This window comes from Onychostoma macrolepis, chromosome 05 (assembly GCF_012432095.1).
Source record: "Onychostoma macrolepis isolate SWU-2019 chromosome 05, ASM1243209v1, whole genome shotgun sequence".
Taxonomy (NCBI): domain Eukaryota; kingdom Metazoa; phylum Chordata; class Actinopteri; order Cypriniformes; family Cyprinidae; genus Onychostoma; species Onychostoma macrolepis.
The window spans coordinates 2394774-2418832 of NC_081159.1; the positions used below are offsets into that span (position 1 = coordinate 2394774).

At 34.3% G+C, this 24059-nt stretch overlaps 1 protein-coding gene across 1 annotated transcript in view; it reads left to right on the forward strand.

The window, feature by feature from the left end:
- The window catches only part of htr7c (5-hydroxytryptamine (serotonin) receptor 7c), a 33327-nt gene extending 28996 nt beyond the window's left edge, over nt 1-4331 (forward strand). The window contains exon 2 of the mRNA XM_058776440.1: nt 1187-4331. Coding sequence (XP_058632423.1) covers nt 1187-1934 — 748 coding nt within the window. The 3' untranslated portion in view covers nt 1935-4331. The remainder of the gene's footprint in view (nt 1-1186) is intronic.
- Nucleotides 4332-24059: the final 19728 nt, after the last annotated feature.

The following is a 24059-nucleotide window of genomic DNA, read 5'->3' on the forward strand; positions in this document are numbered from 1 at the left end:
ATGCAAGTTTGGAATGATCGGTGTTAGTTTTCTTCATTTACTAGTATTGCTAATATTATGAATTAGCTTTTATTTTTATTTGACTTTTAGTTTTGTGTTTAGTAATTTGGTTTTGTGCATTTGTTATATTAGTTTCATTGGTAACACTTTACAATACGGTGACACTAATATGCATCAATTCATGCTTAACAAATGCACAGATAATCATGAGTTAATGCATAACTCATGAAGAGCTAAACCATTTATTAACAATTACAGCATCAGCAACAAATGAACATTAAGTCATCAATAAAGTAATCAGATTAAGTAATCAATAAATTATTAGTGTCATAAAGTATTAATTCCCTAATGACATACTATATTAACTAATAGTGTAAATTCATATGTTAATTACCACAATGGGTTGAAGCATGCATTTCAACTTCCATTACAACTTTCAACTTCTGCTTTAATTAATCATTAGCTAATGATTTGCATGGGTATCATTATGGTGTGACTTTATTTTTTGAGGCACATGACTAACTAACTAATTCTATAACCTATAACCACAGTTATATGTAAAGTCATAACATAATGATACCTTTGCAAATCATTAGCTAATGATTAATTAAAGCAGACAACTGGAAGTTTAAAGGCATGGCTTCGACCCAATGTGGTAATTAACATATGAATTTACTTCATTAGTTAATAAAATAAGTTATTAGGTAATTAATACATTATGACAACTGATAACAATTTATTGATTACTTAATCTTTGAATCATATTGAATGTTCATTAGTTGCTGATTAATAAATGGTTCAGTTATACATTAACTCATGATTATCTGTGCGTTAGTTAAGCATTACTTAATGCATATTTGTGCACCCGTATTGTAAAGTGTTACCGTTTCATTTTATAATATTTCTAAATATTTAGTTCTAAATATTTTTTTTTTTTTCCAGTTTTATTTCGGTTTAATTTTTGTTGTATTTCAGTTAGTAATTTTAGTATTTATTTCAGTTAGTTGCCAAGGCAAATTTTAATCTAATATTTGTTTGACTTTCAGCTTTATTTCAGTTAATATAATAGCTTTAGTTAAAGATAACTACAGTGGGAAAATGATGACAATGATTTTGCAATTCATTTGGCAATGCTAGTATTCCAAAATCTTATCATGATGTCTTATAGCTGTTTGTTTGATTGCAGGTATCTTGGCATCACCCGCCCTTTGACCTACCCTGCTCGACAAAACGGCCAGCTGATGGCGAAGATGATCTTTGGTGTGTGGCTCGTGTCCGCCTCCATCACCCTGCCGCCGTTCTGTGGCTGGGCGAAGAACGTTAACACGGCTGGCGTTTGTCTAATCAGCCAGGACTTCAGCTACACCATCTACTCCACCGCCGTGGCCTTCTACATCCCCATGATCGTCATGCTCTTCATGTACTACAAGATCTTCAAGGCCGCCAGAAAAAGCGGCGCCAAGCATCGTTTTACCGACTTCTCCCGTCGGGATCGCCTGGAGACCGTCGCCAGCGAGGCTCTCCGGATGCAAGGCCTAAAACCCCAACACACGCCTGGCGTAGCCGAGGAGTGCGCTGCTTTTTCACGCTTTCTCAGCCGCGAGCGACAGAATATCTCCATCTTTAAGCGAGAGCAGAAAGCAGCTACGACACTGGGCGTGATAGTTGGGGTTTTTGGCATTTGTTGGCTGCCGTTTTTCATTCTATCTACAGCGAGACCATTTATATGTGGGGTCAAGTGTAGTTGCATACCAATTTGGCTGGAGAGGACGCTGCTGTGGTTTGGATATGCCAACTCGCTAATGAACCCCTTTATTTATGCTTTCTTCAACCGGGACCTGCGCTCCACATACAGAGACCTGCTCCGCTGTAGGTACCGGAACATAAACCGCCGGCTGTCGGCTGTAGGTGTGCATGAAGCACTGAGGGTTTAAAAGGATGTGGTTTGGCCTGGATTTGTTTTACAAACAGTTCAGACAGGACTGAATCACTCTCAATCGAGGAAGACTTTGAAGCCGAACAATGTGCATTGATACATCAACTTGTGGGATTTTTGTAGGGACAGTTTGAACAAAAGACAGAACCAAAGCCTCATACTTATTCAGAACACTCATATTTAAGTTTCATTAAGATATTTGGTCAGTGGCTGTTTCATTATTTGTACATGTATACTGTATTACACCAGATTTCAGAGCAAATTTGACCTTCTACAATATTTGGCTAAAAATTCAGCTGATTTTTGAGACATGTGAGTAAAGGCTTTGACTTTATTTTATTAATGCTATATTTACTGATATTTTTTTATTTCTTTTAATGTTATGTATATACACTACTGCAAAAAAATTTGGGGTCTGTTATTTATTTATGTTTTTTTTTTTTTTTAAGAAATTACTATTTTTATTCAGCAAGGACACATTTAATTGGAATGTGTCTAAAAATCTAAAATCTTTACTGTTAAAAAAAAGATATTCTTTTGAAATTTTTATTCATCAAAGAACACTGAAAAAATAAATGCCACAGTTTCCACAAAAATATCAAAAAGCTGTTTTTTACATTGATCATAAAAGTTGCGACACTGAATCAAGACTGGAATAATGGCTGCTGAAAATTCAGCTTTGCAATCATTGAAAAAAAAGAGAAAATTTTAAATATATTAAAATATAGAACAGCTATTTTAAGTTGTAATAATATTACAGTTTTTCTGTATTTTTCACCAAATAAATACAGCCTTGGTGAGCAAAGGACAAAAACATTTCAAAAACATTAGAAAAATTACCAACCCCAAACTTTTGAACAGTTGTGTATATATTTGAATCTACATCAAGCATTGATTTATGGTTTTAGGACAGTGAGTTATAATTGAATTTGATACTTTTTACTAAAAGAGTACCGTTATATAAAGAACAGTGGCTATCGGCTGTTTTCATAACTAATGAAAAACGTTGTTCATGTTTTGGCCTCATCTCTCAAGAATCAAATGAGAATCAATTATATATTGTAATTTTGAAGGGACACTTTAAATAGTAAAATGTGGCCTTTATCAACCCTATGTTCATTTGGTGTTTCTGCAGCTTGCACTGAAAATAGTGATATCCTAAAATATCGTTCTATATATTAACAACACACGTGCTATTTCCGTCTATAAATGCACAGCAATTAGCTCATTTTTGCTGTCATAAAGTGATGGGATGTGATTATAGGGATGCTCCAGTCCTGGCTGTTATCGTCTCAAAGCTGTTAATTTTCTCATCATAACAATAGATTCCGCAAGGTGGAATAAAAGTCTAAATCTTCACACTTCGTGTTTAGCCAGTCACTGGTTCATTTGTCTGCATTAAGCAGAGATCGTGTTGATTTCCCTCCACCTGTGAGTGTTCTGAGAAAGTATGCAGCCACCTTAAAGCAGATGTTCTGTACATATCTGGAAACCGAGTCTCCAGAGGAGGAAAAATAAGGGCTTGCGGGCAGTTGTCACTATGAGGCTTGACTGATATCGGAAATCCATCGGAACGTGTGTGTGCGTGAGCATGAATCCCTGCCTTGAGACAACAAGAGACAGGACACTCACCTTGCTTTTCCGATGACTCAGTCCATCTATTTTAAGACCTTTAAGAACATGGAAGAGCCGGCTGTCTTTGATGGAACATCTGACTCTGCGAGCCATTGTGCATATGCCGTGATTTGGCATTGTCAATTTTGTACCCTTTTTTGACCTGATGTGGCAATTGAAAAAGACTTTCAATGCCTTTAAGTGTCTCTCAACCATGAATGACGAAACTCACGGTAAGAAACATTGACTGGGGACTGAATTCTTGTGAAATCTTGTGTTAATGACTCCTAACAGATAAATTATTGACTGAGCAACTCAAAGTGGTTGTTTACACACAGGAGGAGAAGTGTTCTTGATGTACAGTTCTATATGTATGTTGCCAAATCTTTGTGAGAAGCTTACAAAGTGTTTTCTGTCACAGATTTTAACCCCGCACCAGAAACGTCGAAATTGCTTGTGCATTTTTGTGTATTACCTTTTCCCACAAGGACTACACTAAGTGTTTTGCCAAGATTGTTGATGTCAAAGCGAAAAGGAAAATGCAGAGAGTTAAGAAATGAAATAAATTAGAAAAAAGATTTGACAATTTTGACATTTCATGAAGAAGTTCTCATTCCGATCAGACAGATTCCTAGTGGGTTGTGCGTGATCTGTTGCACTGATCTGTGGTAGACATGACAAGAATGACTGGATATCTAACAAACTTTGTATACCTTGCATACATAAAGATGCATTTGTGCATGGTTGCCAGAAACCAAAGGCTGTCAGTTGCTAATGTGATTTTAAAATACAATCTAAATTGATTACATATGTGACCCTGGAGCACAAAACCAGTCTTAAGTCGCTGGGGTATATTTGTAGCAATAGCCAAAAATACATTGTACGGGTCAAAATTATCGATTTTTCTTTTATGCCAAAAATCATTAGGATATTAAGTAAAGATCATGTTCCATGAAGATATTTTGTAAATTTCTTACCGTAAATGTATCAAAACTTCATTTTTGATTAGTAATATGCATTGCTAAGAACTTCATTTGGACAATTTTAAAGGTGATTTTCTCAATATTTAGATTTTTTTGCACCCTCAGATTACAGATTTTCACATAGTTGTATCTCAGCCACATAGTTATTGTGGTAATTAGTTCACATAGTTGTCCTATCATAACAAACCATACATCAATGGAAAGCTTATTTATTCAGCTTTGAGATGATGTATAAATCTCAATTTTGAAAAATTGACACTTAAGACTGGTTTTGTCGTCCAGGGTCACATATTGGAAACACTTTAAAGGAAAAAATTTGCTGAAAATTGACTCGGCCTCAGACCGTCCAAGTTGTAAATTAGTTTGTTTCTTCATCAGAACAGATTTGGCGACGTTTAGCATTCCATCACTTGCTCACCAATAAAAACAAACTCATCTGGGATGGCTTGAGGTTAAGTCAATTTTCAGCAAATTAGCATTTTTGGGCGAATTATTCTTTTAAGGGTGCTTTCACACTACAGCTTTTGATGCAGACCCAAATTTATTTGACTTCAGAGTTCGGTTTGCAAATTGAAGAAACTAACAATTGGCTTCCTTTCAGTTCATTAGCTGGAATCTGGAATTGGCCACAACACACAAGAAGTTAAATGACGGGAAGAGAAATTTACTGAATTGAAATTCAACATAATGCATTCCAAGAAATGAAGTGCTCTTCCATGTTCAATCACACGTACTACAGAATAATGCATATCTAATTGCTGCATGTTTCTGAATAAATTACAGTCGGAAAGCAGCGTGCATTTGGAATAACTCTTGCTAAACATTTGTGGCAGATTCAAGCGCTGTATGCCTTATTTATGCCTTAAGTTTGGTGTTAAAACTACAGGGCATCCATCTCTGGAGTCATTATCTAGCTACTAGTTACCTCTTGTACTCCCTGTTATTTATACTTGCACTAATGGTGTAAACACACTGTAATTAGGACAAAAAACTACAATGGAAAAAGAGACGTATGGGTTTGTGTTCAGGGCAAACATAAAAGAACCAAGTGTGAAACAAAAAATCAAATAATACACAGAGGATCATAGTGCTCATGCAGCAGATCATAAAATACAGCATACAGTGAAAGTGTTATACTGTATTATATACAGCACCAAGGACGAAGGGTACAACGGGGCTAAAGGTGCACTGGGGTAAAAGGCGCCTTCGATATTATTTTCATCTAAACCACTAGACGGCACAAAAACATGGCTTAGCACTTTCCAAAACATTCGCTTTTCAAGATGCACGTGTATATTTGTCTGATCCTTGACGCGATATGAGGTGGCAAAGTTGATTCTGTGCTTACTTGATCTAATATTTTATGTTTTTTAAAATGTTGTAGATTTAAGTAGCAAATGAGAATCGCTAAAATTAATGTATATATTTTGAGACAAAGGTCTTCTTTATGATTTTCAGCTTTGTTTAAGATAATTAAAGCAACAGCTGTTAAATAACGAAGAATATGTAAAAGTATGGTTTTTGGGGTAAAAAGCGCCCCCGCAGTTGGGCCTAAAGGCGCACAGTAATTAGCATGATAATTAATAGATCGCTGACTTTTCCTTTTGTTGACATGACGTGGTTAGATTCAGATGGTAAATATCATATATTATGTTGGGTGTCCATATTAGAGATAATCACCATGTTTAGAATGAAACCATCATATTTAAAAACATGATATGAATCATATCATACACTGTAAAAAAATTGCGTAAAATTTACGGTAAAAAACCGGCAGCTGTGGTTGCCGGAATTCTACCGTAAAAAATACGGTAGCAACATTTTAGGTTTACGGTTTTAACTTAAATTTACAGTTAATATGATATAATGTTAATATACCAACCTATTAAAGTACTGAAATCTGTTTTGTACCTTTGAAATACACTGATAACCACCAAATGCAGGTAGTGACGAGAAAGTCACATAATGAACCAAAGCCCATCACAAGCAGCTTTTAAATAATAACACGTAAACACCATCATGGTGAGACTAATTAAACTGAAATATGCAATAAACATTAATTTAACAACATTAGATGTAACATACAACCTTAATAAACATAACTGATAAGAAAAAACTAAGAAACATAGTTATTTCAAAGAAAAAACATCAGATTCAAACAAATTTGGAAATGCAACACAGGGAATTCTGGGAACATTTATAAGATTTTTAAACAAAATAAACAACTTGAATGATTTATTTCCACACAAAATCTGTTGCGCCATTAATGTTCAATACAACGTATATTTTCTTTTCTGCAATTATACATTTTAGGCGCAGTGAATAACACATTTTTTCTTAAGGTGGGCCTTTAGCCCCGTTGTACCCTACAATTGAATAGCTCTGAACAGAACAACACTGAGCAGAAGATGGAGGAGGACAAAACATGATTGATGTACAGCAGCCTAAGACATGCCATTATCAGGTAAAGTGCTGGTACTTAGGGTTATATTAGCCATGTGCAGTCGCCTGGAAATAAATGGTTTTGAACCTGTCGACCGGTGTTTAGATGCTGCGGTACAGCTGCGGCGGATCAAGAGAATAGTTTGTGAGGAGGAACAAGGGACTGTGGGTAAAATCCTTTTTTTCAGACTGCAACAACACTATCATCTGTGTAGTGCCAGGACTTGGATGGCAAATGGATGGATTATTTTTGTGCCTGCCAAATGTTGTAGCTCCCATTTATCTCAAGAAATATGTGAAATGTATTAGTAAGTGCTGGTGCCTCATTGAAATCAACCAGACTGTGATTTAGAAAAAAACTATCCTGGTAATACAATGGATTTCATGTGGGGTCCTAAACTCTGTGAAAATGCTTCTAATTTGCATTTTTCCTAATTTAATAAATTAGAGCATATATGCATAAGATATGTACACTACTGTCAAAATTTTGGAATTAGTCATTTTTTTATTCATCAGAGGAACCTAAACAACAACACAAAATATCACATTTCCACATTTCCATATTAGAATTGTTTCTGAAGGATCATATGACACTGAAGACAGGAATAATGGCAACTGAAAATTCAGCTTTACCACCACAGGAATGCATTACATTTTAAAATATAATACAATTGAAACCAGAATATTTCACAATATTAGAGTCTTTACTGTATTTTTGATCAAATAAATAGCCTTGTTGAGCTCTTTTAAAAAGTGTAATATATAATATAAATAAAGGTATAATTTTATATGATGATATTAATTTTATAACATGATATTATCAGTATAAATACTTTTACACAATTTACTTGAAATTGTTCAGATACTTGGACCCCATAGAAGTTTCATAGTATTACCATCAGATTGAATCACTGTTATTGCACCAGCATATCAGACACATTATTTGTGAAATTTTACTATACATAGCATGTTTACTATGAAGTAATGTATGTCCCTCAATACAAGACAATTTTTCAAACAGGAACATTTTCCAAACAGTGCATTAGTGAGTTTATTAAAGTATCCTATGGATTTAACAATTCACTCAACTCACAATGCAATATATATATATATATTTTTTTTTTAAACAAAATGCGATTTAAGACGAAGAATAAAAGAAAAGGTGTCCTTTTATTGTTGCTTGGACAAATTGTTGCACATTTCTTTGTGAAACTAAAATATCTCAAATGTGACCCTGGACGTGTCAATGTTTCAAAATTAAGATAATAAATAAGCTTTCCATTGATGTATGGTTTGTTAGGATTGGACAATATTTGGTTGAGATACAACTATTTGAAAATCTGGAATCTGACGGTGCAAAAAAATCAAAATATTGAGAAAATCACCTTTAAAGTTGTCCAAATGAAGTTCTTAGCAATGCATATTACTAATCAAAAATTACGTTTTGATACATTTACAGAAAGAAATGTACAAAAAATCTTCATGGAACATGATATTTACTTAATATCCTAATGATTTTTGGCATAAAAGAAAAATCGATAATTTTGACCCATATAATGTATTTTTGGCTTTTGCTACAAATATACCCCAGCGACTTAAGACTGGTTTTGTGCTCCAGGGTCACAAATAACAAAACTAAATGGTTTTTTTAAATGAAATGAATAATACAAATAAAAAAAAATCTCTTCATAGAAACAAACTAACGTATTTTAATCTTGATCCAAAGAAAGATGCTGCATGCATTCAGCATGAGCAGTTTTTAATCTAAATTAGATTGTATAATTTAGAAATCTGAAGCAAAAACAGAATGGTCTGACTTTTGTTTTGTGAAACTTAACTACATAAAACATATCTGCACAAAACAGAAACAGCAGACGGGCTGAATGAAAATGCAAATTCACTCTCTGACAGCAGGTGGCGCTTATGAAACATCTGCAAACATTTCTTTGGTTACCGCTGTAAACAAAGCAGCGCTGCGCTTATAAACAAGAAAATGGTTTTAAAATGGCATATGCATTATGCAGAAACATGCTAAAAGATAAAATACCATTAAACTTTTCTAAAGACAGTCAGTTTCCCTCATACCCATCCCCAAATGTATCATGATTCTTTATAACATCTCAACCGATTTGAATCGCCACATATTTGTATTGATTTAAACCAGCTTTGGGTGCATTATTACATCCCTAAGGAGGTCTTTATCCTCGCTGAACCCTAAGTAAGGTCAGTAAGGTCATTTACCAAATGAAAAGATTCCTCCACACGAAATATGTTCTCTCAGTCTCAAGTAAAAACAAAGAATATGGTCTCTTAATCACTTGCCTGTGTTTGACATGACACGTAATCGTGGCTGTCTGGTAATTGTGTTCAGATCTGGAAGAGCTGCGTTTGAAGACAGCTTAAGCATGTCATGCACATCTCGGCGCTCAAACACAATATAGAAAGCCAGCCAGATGCTGCCAAACCTGAGATCTGAAGGCAGAAAGTGTTTAGGGAATCCGTAAATGTGATGCTAAAAGTTTCTCGAACTGATGTGACAGGATGAGGCAACGTCTGTGAAAACAGGTGTCAGCTTTTGTAAGCGTTCAGCATCATCAGTGCTTTTTTGAAGCATCCTGTGAACTATGCCACATATTCAGAAAAAAGATACAGCATAAATTTTCCTCGTTTGCTAAGAGCTTAGGTTTTTTTATCCAGCATAACGTTCTGCATAACTGCAGTGCAGTTTTACATCTGTTAGCTATAACTGCTAGTAATAAATCTATCTTGCTTGTAATTAGTGTTTCGTCAAACAAACCAAACCATAACCCTATAGACTGATCTGGGGAAACACACTTGCTGCATGAAGTACTTCCTGTTAACTTACGTTAACAGGATGTGGGCGAAGTTGAGGATTTTTTTTAATTATTATTTGGCTTTGTACAGTCATGTTATGTTACATAATGTGTCACATTTGATCACCTGAAATGTGCTTTCTCTACCTCAATGACATATTTCTATACGGAATTATAAAATTGTGAACAAGTTTACAAGCCGTGAGCATTTTTTCTATTATGTCTGCGTGTCACCAGCTTGGCAAACATGACGGTGTGCGTTTTTATTGCTTCTCAGTCGTAACACACACTGTGTACACACTCATTCACTCACACCCTCGGGTCCGAGCCGTGAACTAGTTCGCCATCATAAAACCGTCAAGAAACAAACATCTCAATTGTTCCGGATGGCATAAACTCTCAAAAAAAACCAGACGCTTGCTCTCTTGGTGGATTCCCGCCAGCTGAATGACCTCCTGGAAGAGATTCCAAAATAAACATCACACTCGGTTAATAATTCACGAGTTGAGAGGTTTTAAGTCTAATAACAAAGCTGGGAGGAATAGAGAGCTTTTGGGAGCCTGGAAAAAATCTCAGGCTCTTAGAAACGCAGAACGAGGACTGTGACCCAAAAAGGCCTTTTATTCTTCTCCCAGCTTGCAGGGAAATATTTTATTCAGAGGTTGTGTGGCAGATGTGCTCCGATACAGAAGTTCTGATGGGCACTTAGACAAGGAGCTGCAGCTGATGTATACTGGGAGAAAAGCAATCAGAAAGACAATGCATGTTTGTGTTGAGTTCGGCACACGTCTGCTGCTCTGTTATTAGAGATTAGGTGTTATTAGAGGGCCTTGCCATCACTACTGTCTGTTACACCTTATACTTATGCGGATGGATTTGAACAAACTCCTAACCCCAAGTATTTCACTTTTGGATTGCGGTACAGAGATGAATGATAGCTCAAATGGCGTGGTTTGTGAGGAGGTCTGCTATTGCTTTTCTAAGTGATTTGATTTTTGGCTAGGAGATGGCATATATAAAAAAAATCATCTGAAGGAAGAACCTGAGCTGCGTTAGCGATAGGAATATCAAAGAGATTTGAGGGTGAGCTCCTTTGACTTACAAACCACAGAGCAACAGACTAAGAACCACTCAGAAAACCATAGCATCATGGTAAGTGGTGAGCACAAACAGAATGAAATAGTATGAGCACATGCAAAAAAAAAAAAAAAAAAGGTTTAGAGCAGGTACATGAACCGCAGTGCTCTCAAACTCTAAGATAGACAACATCTAGATAGATAACATTTCAACCCTTTCGTTCTTCGTCAGGTAGTCTTTAAATACAAATATCTGAGTAGGTGTGGACAACAAACAAGACAACAATTAACCAATAAAGACATACAGGACTAAAAAAATAAGAATTCAAATATAAAATGTGATAAAAGTTTGCTGTGTACATACTGTATATAAATATAAAAGCCTATCTTCGTAAATGTAATTTGGGCCCATGTGGTTTGGCCTATACAGGAAAAACACAATAAAATTGAAAAACACGGACAGCTGAACATAGAAGCAATAGACATTTGGATGATCAAAAGAAACCCATTGTCTTCCATTGTAATCTTGTGAACATAATTTGTCCTTTTTGATATATTGATATTGAACAAGAAAGTAAAAAACTGCTTTTACAAAGAGAGGCTTTACACTAATCTATATATTTCATATATAGATTTTGATTTGAAAACGTTTGTGATTATTTGGTATTGTTCTGTATAATGTGTTTGTGTGTTTATTGTTTGTTTTATTCTTGTACTGGGGAAATGTGTTCTTGGTGTTCACTTTGTTTTCCGGTCAGTCTTATGTGTATTCATTGGTTAAATGCTGAAGGAGTTTTGCGCAGGCAAACACCGCTCACATATTCTTTAGAAAATGTGCAACATCGTTCTGTATTTTGTATTTCATTCGATATGAGTAAATGTTGACTTACACTTTAGAATTCTTTAGTCTGACTAAAACGGTTTATCTTTTTAAAATGCAACCAATTTATTCCGAAAGAAATCATGCCAATCCATTTATTCGTGTCAGCTCAACTTCATCCAGCATGTTTCCACGCTAATCAGGCAATTGGCCTTGTCGTTGCCTGTTTCCTCCAAAACACAGAAGTAAATAAGTGAAGTACAACATGCATTTAATACTTGAAATTTTAAGTATTTGATTATGCATTGTATGCTTGGCCAAACAGATTAAGACTGTAGTGCATATATTGATTCCCAACCAGCAGGTTCCAAGGAATACCTGGAAATGGTTCGATTTTACGTTAGTAAAGCTAGTGTAAAAAAAAAAAAAAAAAAATGATTTGGATGGATTTTATTCATCAATGCATTTCCTGGTGGGTCTTTCTTGAGAACGTTTCTCTAACTGCCCTCCATAAATGTTAAAAAATTAAATGGAGAACCTGCCTGGTGGGTATTCATCATAGTATTGATTTTTTTTTAAAAGCTTAAAAGTAATGACAATAATAATGACATTCAGCACAATAAAAGAAGCCTGATGATCCCCCCGCCCCCCCAAAAAAGTTAGAAAACTCTACAGCGTATTAATAAACTTGATAAACCGTTGTATTTTCTTCATACAGTATATCACTCGTTTTCTAGACTTGTAAAAGCACACAATACAGTTTATTCTTCCTTTGCAATGTAGAAAAAACCTACATAAAATAAGAATTACATAAAAAAGGAGTGCTGCATGACATTACTGAACTATAAAAAGAGCTTAAAGAGCTGCTGCAGGTGAATCCGACAAACTCCTGAAGCATGCTTTTGCATGATGCAGAGCTTTAGGTTAAAGTATTCCAGCCTTTAATGCACACACTCAAATATATAGAGCAATGGGCAAGAGATAAAATGTGTAAAAGCGCAGTTTTCTTTGACCCACTTAAGCAGTGTCACCTTTAAATGACAGAGCAGTCTTGAGTGTGTGATGGGTGTTTATACTGAGAAATGGAGAGGACACACACACACACACTGCCTGGAGGAGAGCTGAAGAGGGTCACAGCAGGACAGGAATTCAGTGTATATACTGGTGTTTAAAGATGAAAGTGGAAAAGTGCATAAGAGGGTGACTTCTATATTTACCATATCTAAACTCCCAGTTGTTTAGAGTCAGCATGCAGTTTCACACACATATATTATGCATTTTGTAGACGTTAAAAGCACAAGATGCAAATTATTCCTTTTTCGCAATGTTGAAATAACCTACATAAAATAAGAATATTATAAACAAGGAGTATTGTAAATATCTAGTGTATACTGATGTTACTAAAACAAAGTGTAAAGAGCTATAATTTCATAATAAAAGTAAATCATTTAATAATAATTATAATTATGGAAACATAAAAATGCTATATAATTATAAAAGAAAAAAAGATAAAATTACATAAATATAAAAGAAAAAATGAACATGCTCTTTGACTCAGGACTCATTGTTTTAAATTAAACATGATTGTAAATCACAGAATAAATACATTGCTTAATTTTAATATGCAATTCATTTGATTAATTAATTGACATATTTAATTACATTAAAAATATTAATCCATTGGCAGCCCTGGTGATGAAATTAATTTCCCATAATATAAGTGGATATAAGCAATGTTGATTAAATATAAAACATGATTAAACACAGAAGGCTAGCAGTTATGAAGTTGCAACACTGTTTTACATTTGAATCCTGTAATACACTGTAAAAAAAAAAAAAAAAAAGGATTTCAGTTTTTCAACTTCAAAATTTCACAATTCATTGCTACTTGCTGTTTCTTTCTAATTGTTTGTGAAATCTGTTAGAAATTTCAAATTGAAAATTGTTTGTGCACCATTTTTTTTTTTCAGTGAAATGTTATTTTAGAACCTAAACCAATTCAATTTAGTGAAACCAAATAAACGAACTACTGTTAAACAAGAGGATGCACACACGCAGCACTGACAACTCGCTGTCAGAGATCTCTCGTGGCCCATTGATCGTCATGTGACCTGCGTCTGCCCACATGAGCCTCCCAGCACATGTGTGTGTGCTGAAGCACAGAAACATCCACGCGTTTGTTTACTGAAAAGGAACACTACACATTACACTTTCATATCTGGGTCGATGGCGCTGTCATTTCAGGCCAGGGTCATTTATAGTGCAGTTATGAAAGAATTTACAAACAAAACCTATTTTAATTAAGGAACATCTGGTAGTTTTTCTTTTGGGAGGCATTCAGTATGTTCTGAGTTCAGTATAACTGATGCTAAATTAACTATATCTGTCAATTACCACAGAAAATAATTTTGACTAACCACTTAGTTTGTACAAAAGAGCAGTAATGCACATACAACAGAAGCCTACGAGCTGATTGTACAGCTCTGGAATGAAGGTTAAACATATAAAATGACCACACTGTTTCAAAGTACAGGTTTAACACTAGTCACTGCACTTGTTAGAGTGAGAAACAGTTGCCTACCCTGTCTGCCCAAAGTTACAATCTTTCAGCTCATAGGTTATGTCTATATACCCAATAACTTTCTATGACTTCTGCAAGACAACCAGGACTCTTCAAAATAAAGGCTCTTCATTGGGATTTATGGTTAAATTGAAGAACCCTTAACATGGACCTTTAACAAATGGTCTTTATAGTGCTAAAATGATCTTTTGGGGAATTAAAAATAGCTCTTCTATATGCATGAGGGAAACAAAACAAAACAAACAAACAAAAAATTAATAAAAATAAAAACCTTCATTTTTGGGAGTGTGGGAGAATCTTATAAAACCTGTCAAGAAATGCAAATTAAACATTTCACCACAAATTAAATTTTTATTTTTTTTACTACTACTTTACTACTGTGTGACAATTTTTTCATTTTGAAATCTAAGTCACTTTTTACTACAATATTATTATTAATAATTTAATATTAAAATAAAAATATTTTAATTAAAATTTAATTAAATAAACATTTAATTAGTAGCACACCATGATTTATAAATAATATATATTTATCTTTTTATATATATTAATCAGAATGATACTCTGTATTATAATAATGAGAATCATTATTAATGAAAAAAATATAATTAATGAGGGAAAAAAGAAAGACAGTATCAAGCATTTTAATAAAGACATTTTTGGGGTGAGTTTAAAAGAGCTTAAATGTCCTGTAAAAATCAAATCAAATAAATAAATAAACATTTGCCACTTTGTCAGTTTCACCCAACTATTTGTGAAGTAATTGTAATTCATTTACATTTAATCATTTAGCAGACGCTTCTGTAAGGGTGGTTTCCCTACAGTGGTTCAGGCTTTAGGATTGCCGAATGACTAAAGAAATATTATCGGCACGATGGTATAAAACTGTACATTTCTAGTCTATTACCACCCACTGCCACTTATACCAACGACGGAAATAAGTGCATTAGTGCATTACTTTTTTGACTTTACAAATTAAGGAACAGGTCACAGGTAATCAACAGCAACAGTGCTTAACTTGTATTGACCCTGGAATATTTCTCTCAGCTCTAGAATTTTCATTACACTACATTATGATACATTGCTGCATCAGGCTTCTTGTTCAATCTCGTCAAGTGAACACAAAATTGACACAAACATGTCAGCTGCATGACATGTGCGGCGATTCTAAATAGCTCATGTACAATTTGATGACAAAGTGTCATGAAACTGATGTATATACATGACTATATAATGTAAATGTCCATATAAATATTCATGGCCAAAAGATTTATGATCATTCTGTTTGTATAGACATATTTAAAATGTTGAATGCAGTCGATAAACATAAATAAATCTCCCCACGTAATGTTTTACCAGCCATTTTCTAATTGCAAGGATCCTACTCAGTCATAGGAAGGATCGTTTCTATAAATATAACTGCTGATTAGTATGGAATAATCCCATTTTCTCACTGCGACCTAAAATGTCAAGGTCCTCCCACCAGCACTTGTTTTGGCAAAAAAACACTGGAGACTGATATTGACGCTGCTGGTGAGTCACAAGCTAAGTGCTACTAAATTCCAGCAATTTGGAGACGATCATGGCCACTGACGTGATTCAGGTCACGTTTGTGCAAAATCAATTCATATTCACTTGATGCTATTTATAGGAGCTGTATTTTTGTACGTATTTGTGGTGGTATGGATATCAAATACACGAAAAAACCTTTATATGGTATCAAGCAATAATACTTTGATATACAGTACACATACCACAATGATTATAACGCATTCATGTATTTACACTACATTCATAAATGTTTTTTTTTAAGAAATTAAAACTTTAAATTGATCAAAAGTCAAATAAATGCTATTCTTTTGAACTTTACATTCTTTAAAAAAAAAAAATCCAGAAATGAATATTAATATTAGGAAATTGCTGTAGTATGATGGTTTCCACAAAAATGCCAAGCAGCACAACTGTTTCAACTTTGGCAATAATACAAAATATTTCTTGAGCGGCAAATCAGCATATCAGAATGATTTCTGCAGGATCATGTGACACTGAAGACTGGAGTAATGATGCTGAAAATTCAGCTTTGCATCAGGAACCAATTAAAGAAAACAGTCATTTTAATTTATAATAACATTTCATCATATTAATGTTTTTACTGTATTTATGATCAAATAAATGAACATAAGAGACTTAAAAAAATCTTAAGGTGTGATGTCATAACATGGCTAAGATCATGAATATTAATAAGGTTATTCTCAAATATTGATATTTTATTGTTTTGTTTGACAAATGTGACCCTGGACCACAAAACCAGTCATAAGGGTAAATTTTTCTAAACTGAGATTTATACATCATCTGAAAGCTGAATAAATAAGCTTCCCATTGATGTATGGTTTGTTAGGATCGGACAATATTTGGCTGAGATACAACTATTTGAAAATCTGGAATCTGAGGGTGCAAAAAAATCAAAATATTGAGAAAATCGCCTTTAAAGTTGTCCAAATGAAGTTCTTAGCAATGCATATTACTGATCAAAAATGAAGTTTTGATATATTTACAGTAGGAAATTTACAAAATATCTTCATGGAACATGATCTTTACTTAATATCCTAATGATGTTTGGCATAAAAGAAAAATGGATAATTTTGACCCATACAATGTATTTTTGGCTATTGCTACAAATATACCCCAGCGACTTAAGACTGGTTTTGTGGTCCAGGGTCACATATAGTCAATGTAATATACATGCATGTCCATTTGGTCCATTTCTATAATGCAAATAATTTCTCATGCAATTAAATCGTGCAAATAAACTTCTCAAAAACATTTAAAGCTGGTCAATAGCGCACAGATTAGCTATTTTTGACATAAAAGGTCTCATTGCACAGTGATATGAGGGCGCAGTCATTGCCGTCGATCATTTGAATATGAGTGGTTTCATTTAAAATCCCCCTAAAATACATTTTGCTTTCAGTGAATCAAAAACCGCCTCTGTACGTTAGCAGATGTATATCAGCACCAGGAACACATTTGTATTTGGTTTTGTAATTTCACTGAAACAGAGAGCGAGTTCTATCTAAGCAATAGAGAAGCAGAGCGCGTCTGACAGAGCTGTCTGCATGAGAGAGCATCGCTGCCGTCGTCCTCCGTCAACAACCACAGCGACTACTTCACAAAACAACACAAATAACATTCAGAGGCAAATGAAAACTCTTCTCAAGAATCACAGATGCTTCCTCTGTATTATTTACACCCCGTATAGAGACAAAAGCTATTTTCAATTTATGAAAGCCTCCATTGTAACCAAAAGTGTGTTTAGTTTGATCTTTTTCGCATCGGTTTTATGAACAGGATGGATCTAACTCCTCTCAGTCCTCTGCGTGTGTGTGTGTGTGTGTGTGTGTGTGTGTGTGTGAGGTAGCCTATTCCAGATGGTGAGTTCTTTTACTGGAACAGGAAACACATCCATGCGACTTTAAAGCATAAATGCACCTACAGGCATAAATGACATCAGCCGCCTGTGACATTAAGATAAGTGTGAGAAATATTTAGCAGCTTATGGTGGAGGAAAAACAACAACTACAATGCACTGCACAGCAGAACATATCATTTAAACGTCCACAGGATCAATGTGTTTTTAAAGGCCTTTACATTCTGACATATCTGTTAGCGTTATACGTCATCGCTTGCGTTTGCTGCTCGTCAAACAATGGTAATGACACGAACCAAAAACAGACATCACATGCAAGGGTGTAATTTCAGTTCTTATAAGTACCACATAAGAAAACTGTGTTAAATCAGGTTTCAAATGAAACCCAAAGACACAATCCTGTGGGTGAAATGAAAAATATGTGATTTTTTTGAAAGCCATGCTTCACTCTCACTTATATACGCTATATACATTCCCAGAATGCAATGCATGAAGCCACGACTTGCCATCGCAACTTTTAAAAAATGAATGATGTTCTCTCTGGTGTGACTACATAAATCATCAGCACTACTCGCATGTAAATCTCGTATCTTTGTATAATCAAAGGCACAAAGCACAAAACTGATCAGTTATATTGCCATCGACAATTTCAATATATAGTACTTTATATACCAAGCATGGGGTCCAAAAGTTAGATTGATGATAATGCTTTTTGTCTTTTTTTTCTAATTAAATCTATTTTATTTTCATTTTAAAATACAAAAAAAATTTGTGAAAAAAATAAAATAAATAAAATTAAATACAAATTATAAAAATATAAAAATATGAATTTATATAAAACCTGTAAACTAATTTAATAAATTATTAAATATAGAATTATTACAAATAATAATAAAAAATAATTATATAAAACAATTATGTGTAGTTATTATGAAAGTATAGATAAAATTGCAGGATCTCTCATCATTGTTTTTTTTTATTTATTTTTTTATTATTATTTTCTTATTAAATTTTTATCTATCTATCTATTGTATATATAATATACACACACACACACCTATGATTATTTTACAATATATACATATGTATTCACAAAACATGAAATAAGAATAAAAGAATACACAAAAATACAAAAAATAGAAATAAAAATAAAACAGTAATGATGAGAAATCCTCACTTTTTCAGATGTAATAAATGACAAAATAGCTGTGACAAAAGTGATGCTGGCTTCTACTTCAGACACATAAATCGAGACATTTCTATTCCATCTGTCTGGAGAAACACCCATTCCACTCCCAAGGACTGAGATAAAGGTCTTCCAGAAGAAGATAATGTACAGTATCGCACGCACTTAACACAGTAGGTAGCGCTGAAGTAGGAGCGTGACAGTGAATGTGATTTGCTGCGTTGATGAAGTGCGCTGGGCACAGTCGCTCTGAGTAGGACGTTCAGTGTCAGAAGCCTTCAGGGACGCAGTCACTCCGGGCTGCACTGATGTCAGGGTGCATTGGTTCACATCTCTAAAGGAAACCAGACACAGGTCTGACTACCCTGACGCCAGGCCAGCCTCCTCATCTCTGTGTAATCAGAACTGAAGCCGTGGATCAGACGAGAGGTCACACACTGGGTAAATGAATGTGTAAACATCTCATGCGCTATTTATTTTGTATATACAGCAGGCCCAAAAAGTATGTGGACACTGAGGCCACACTTAAAAATGCACGAACAAAACTGCATTAGTAGCATCTACAAACACGATGAACCCGAACATGGATTTATTGGAAAATTGTGAGTGAAAACATGTAAAATTTGTGAGTGTCCAGATATGAAGCATTTCATAAAGGTTTCATTATTTAAAAATTGATAAAAAAAAAAAAAAAATGCCATGACATATAGAGGTTTGTAAATGTTATCGGTGTCCAGATATTATTTTATCATTTGATAAATATTGGATCAGTTAATAATGATATAAAAACAAATTATTCATCTTTTTGTGAAATGTTTTACTTCAAAAGTGTGCTTGTGCTACCTTATAATATAATATAATACTGTATATAATGTAACATAACAAATGTCACTTGGTTCAATATTTTATTAAATGCAATGACATTCAAAGGTTTGTAAATGTTATAGTGTCTATTGCTTTATTATTTAAAAATGATATAAACATTTATTTATTTAAATGTTTTACTTGAGAAGTGTGATGTGATGTAATGTATCTATGTATATGTATATAATGCATATATCTTAGAATATATTATAATGTAATGTAAAATAATATTTTAGCAATGCCACGTTTTGTTCAATGTTTTATTATAAAATACATTTACTTTCAGAGCTTTTTAAGTGGGGTTTAATTATCACTGATCCTCATTAAAAAATAAATAAGAAGTTGCTTTACTACTTATATGTGAAAAACTGTTGTCATGCTGTAACGCTTTACAGCTGCTACTACTGCATCACATGGGGATCATCTAGTTGCTATTCAATCTGAGCTAATCATAATTACACTTGAAATGATGTGCTATACTTGTCAAATCAATGCGATTCACTGAAGCAGTGAGTAAAACTGTCAAGATCTGCAATTGAAGCGAATGTTCACACCACATGTTCACATCTGTGCGTATACGGCTGGTTTTTTAGCGTGTGATTGACGTTGGTGAGAGAAGAGTGAGCTTGAGAGGAAGTGGCAGGGCACCACTATTTCATCTTTTGAGAACTTTCAAAGGTGATATTCGCTGTGGCATTTCTGCGTGGCTGGCTTTAACATCCTTGTGGTTTTGAGAGCTAAGTGTCAGATGCTGTAGGCAGGTCATTCTCAACATCACATGCTGACCTTCAAGAAATGTACACATCAGAGGAAGTGACAACTTCTGAAGTTTAAAAGAATGCTAAAACATTTCAGCTGGCCCCTGCTGTCAGCATGTGCACTTCAAAGATCTGATCTTGCCTCAGAAGTGAACCGTGTATAAAACAAGGCGAAGAAGAGTCCAGTGAGACCATCACAGAGGTCATTAGCATCAATTATACTGCTTCTGTGATGAAGTGGAGAATGTTCAGGCACTATGACAAGGACATTACTATTTCAGCATAATACGTGTATAGTACTTGTCCTGGATGCTGTTTGGTCAACAATGTCTGAAAAAGAAATGAAATTTCTGTCATTATTTTCTCACTCTGATGCTGTGATGTCATTACAAACATGTACGATGTATTTTCTTCTGTGGAACACAAAAGATATTTTGAAGAAATGTGACCCTGGACCACAAAACCAGTCTTAAGTGTCAATTTTTCGAAATTGAGATTTATACATCATCTGAAAGCTGAATAAATAAGCTTTCTGTTGATGTATGATTTGTTAGCATATGACAATATTTGGCTGAGATACAACTATTTGAAAATCTGGAATCTGAGGGTGCAAAAAAATCTAAATATTGAGAAAAATCGCCTTTAAAGTTGTCCAAATGAAGTTCTTAGCAATGCATATTACTAATCAAAAATTAAGTTTTGATACATTTACGGTAAGAAATTTACAAAATATCTTCATGGAACATGATCTTTACTTAATATCCTAATGATTTTGGCATAAAAGAAAAATCTATAATTTTGACCCATACAATGTATTTTTGGCTATTGCTACAAATATACCCCAGATACTTAAGACTGGTTTTGTGCTCCAGGGTCACAAATATAGCATTCCACATAGCATTCCAAAGAACTCATCTCATCTTTATTTAAAAAAAATGCATTCACTCTTAAAAAAATAAAATAATAATTTTTTTTTTCAAAGTTGTAAAAGATTATTCGAGTACATTTTACAAGAAAATACTATGTCAGTCTTTCAACTTTAAAATATCACATTTAATTCAATGTGTTACTTAACATTTCTTTGAAAATAATTATGAAATTTAAAATCAATTACAGAATGAAACTTGTGATACACATTTTATTTTTATTTTTCCCAGTGCAGGTTTGGAACGGCATGAGGGTGAGAAAAAAGAGAGACTAGATTTCTTGTTTTTAAATTTTAAGTTAGTAAAAAATTAGTCTGTTGTGTCCAATCGAGTCTGTTTTATATTGCCACCACATTATAGAACTTTTAACACTTTTTGTCTAAGGATATTTAAATTCTGGGTAATAGTAATACTAATAGCATAGTAATTAAAAAGATAAATGCCTGATGTTAAAATTATAAACTATTTTGTAGAACAATTATTAGTTTTATAATTAAACAAAAACAAATCACAAAAAAAATAAATAAAATAAAAACAATCATTTTAAATGCTACAAATGAATAGCCATCACAACATTTTAATGTGCAGAATTAGAAATTATATGCACATACATTTGTATACTTATTTAAATATACAACACTTAATAGTGTTATTAAATTATTGTTGTTTATAAGTTTTTAAACACTAACTTAAAATGAGTGTTGCTAATAGCAATGGTAATGTACGTTTATAAAAATATGTGAATTGAGCATGCATAATAAAAATTGAAGTAAAGAAATATATATTTTACAATTAACTAAAACTGGACACTCTAAGGAAAAAAGGGTACTGTCTGTTAACCCTTAAAGGTACATATTAGTACCTTTTGAAAGGGTACTGCTCCAGTAACAGCTTTTATACCTTATAATATCTTTATATTTTCTGAGAGCGTATCAATATATTGTGCATGCCTAGTATTGACCAATCAGCATTTGAGATCAAAATGATCCATTTTAGAATCTTCAAGAGGCCTATATATTGAGCATCGACCTCAATCAAAAAGGTAATTCCTGCTATGCAATTGCTTAAAAAGTGCATGCAAATATCCAACCTTCAATCTTCGACAATCAACATGCATGTGCAGTCTCACCAGACCTGAATAGAGGATGATTGGTCGGTTTGGCATGGAGGGCATCCAACCCCCAGGATGAACTATAGAAGTATGCTGACAGGAGCTTATGCGAATTGTTTTAATAAACTGTTTTAAAATGAACAAGCAGGCATTCTATCAAGGTGACTTTATCTCAGGCAAGTTTCCCTCTTGAGAGAGACAAACAATTATAAAGTTCCTCCACGGCAAAGGACGCTGGGCCAAACCCTGGCACACATCAACATCAATATGCACAGCTAACTATAGTGAACTAAACCCTCTCTTTATGCATACACTGACATACAACTCTAGCTTTGCAGCATGCATCAGTTTAATGTACCAGGTCAATGGATTAAAAAGGTCCTTATGGTGAAATAACGGAGGTGGGAAGAAATGAAACATCGAGGGATTCAAACTGTCCCAATCGAGAGATTCACTGGAAAAGGGCACAGATCTGGAATCTGCCGCTTTGTACAATAAAAGCGCCATTATACCAACCATCTGCGGAGGGAGGGAAATTGTCCTGAGGCATTAAACGAACATCTCCTCTGCTAATCGAAGTGTCATTTTCATTTGCAGGCAACAGTGTGAATTCTCACGCCTCGTCGCTGGGGAAGCGGGTTCAAAAATACACCGGCCACCACGCCGTCACTTGCCGAATTTGAAGTGTATTCTTTTGGGTAATGAATTGTGTCTTTTTATTCTGGTCTGTTACTCTTGCGCCATTCACGTATTTATGCGTTCATTGGGTTCCATTTGCCAGAGTGGGGTGCGATGACACATCTGGGAATCCAGAAATGGGAAGAAATAGGGTTTTTCTCGACCCGCGACAGTTGCCGCTATTTCCGCCAAGGTTATTAGGAGTCTTAACGTGAGAGACTGTCTGAATATATTTCGGATGGAGTCGTTTCCATTTATGGCCTTGTCTGTATGCAGCACAGGGAAACATGGGACAGATTTAGGGAGGCTTGATCTGTACTGCTGATAGCGTAATCCCTCCCTAGACCGGTGAAGATGAAACTCAGACCTCTATTTAGTAAAGTCAAGCTGCTTTCAACATGATGCATATATAAATCTGGAGCGCATTCCTTTTTTCTCAAAATGAGACCGTGGCCTTCTCTAATATTAAGTTGTAGTATGGAGATAAATATTTTATTTCATTCTTGCATTTTGGACTTATCTGACATTAACGATATTACCAGGCTGAAGATTTATACGCTTTATGTTACGAGCTAGATGGGAAATCTGACCTGGTGTTAAAGTGCCCCTATTATGGGTGAAGGTTCATATTTTGGTTTTGGGAGTCAAAAACACTCTCATTGTATTATAATATACATTTATTTTTTTTTTATCTTACTTGCTCAACGACTCCCAAACGATTCGCTCAATGATTCATTTTTCCAAACCACTCCTTTGCGTGACGCAAATCTGCGGTGATTGATCTGATTGGCCTTATTTTCATTTCATCATGCCTGTAATGCCT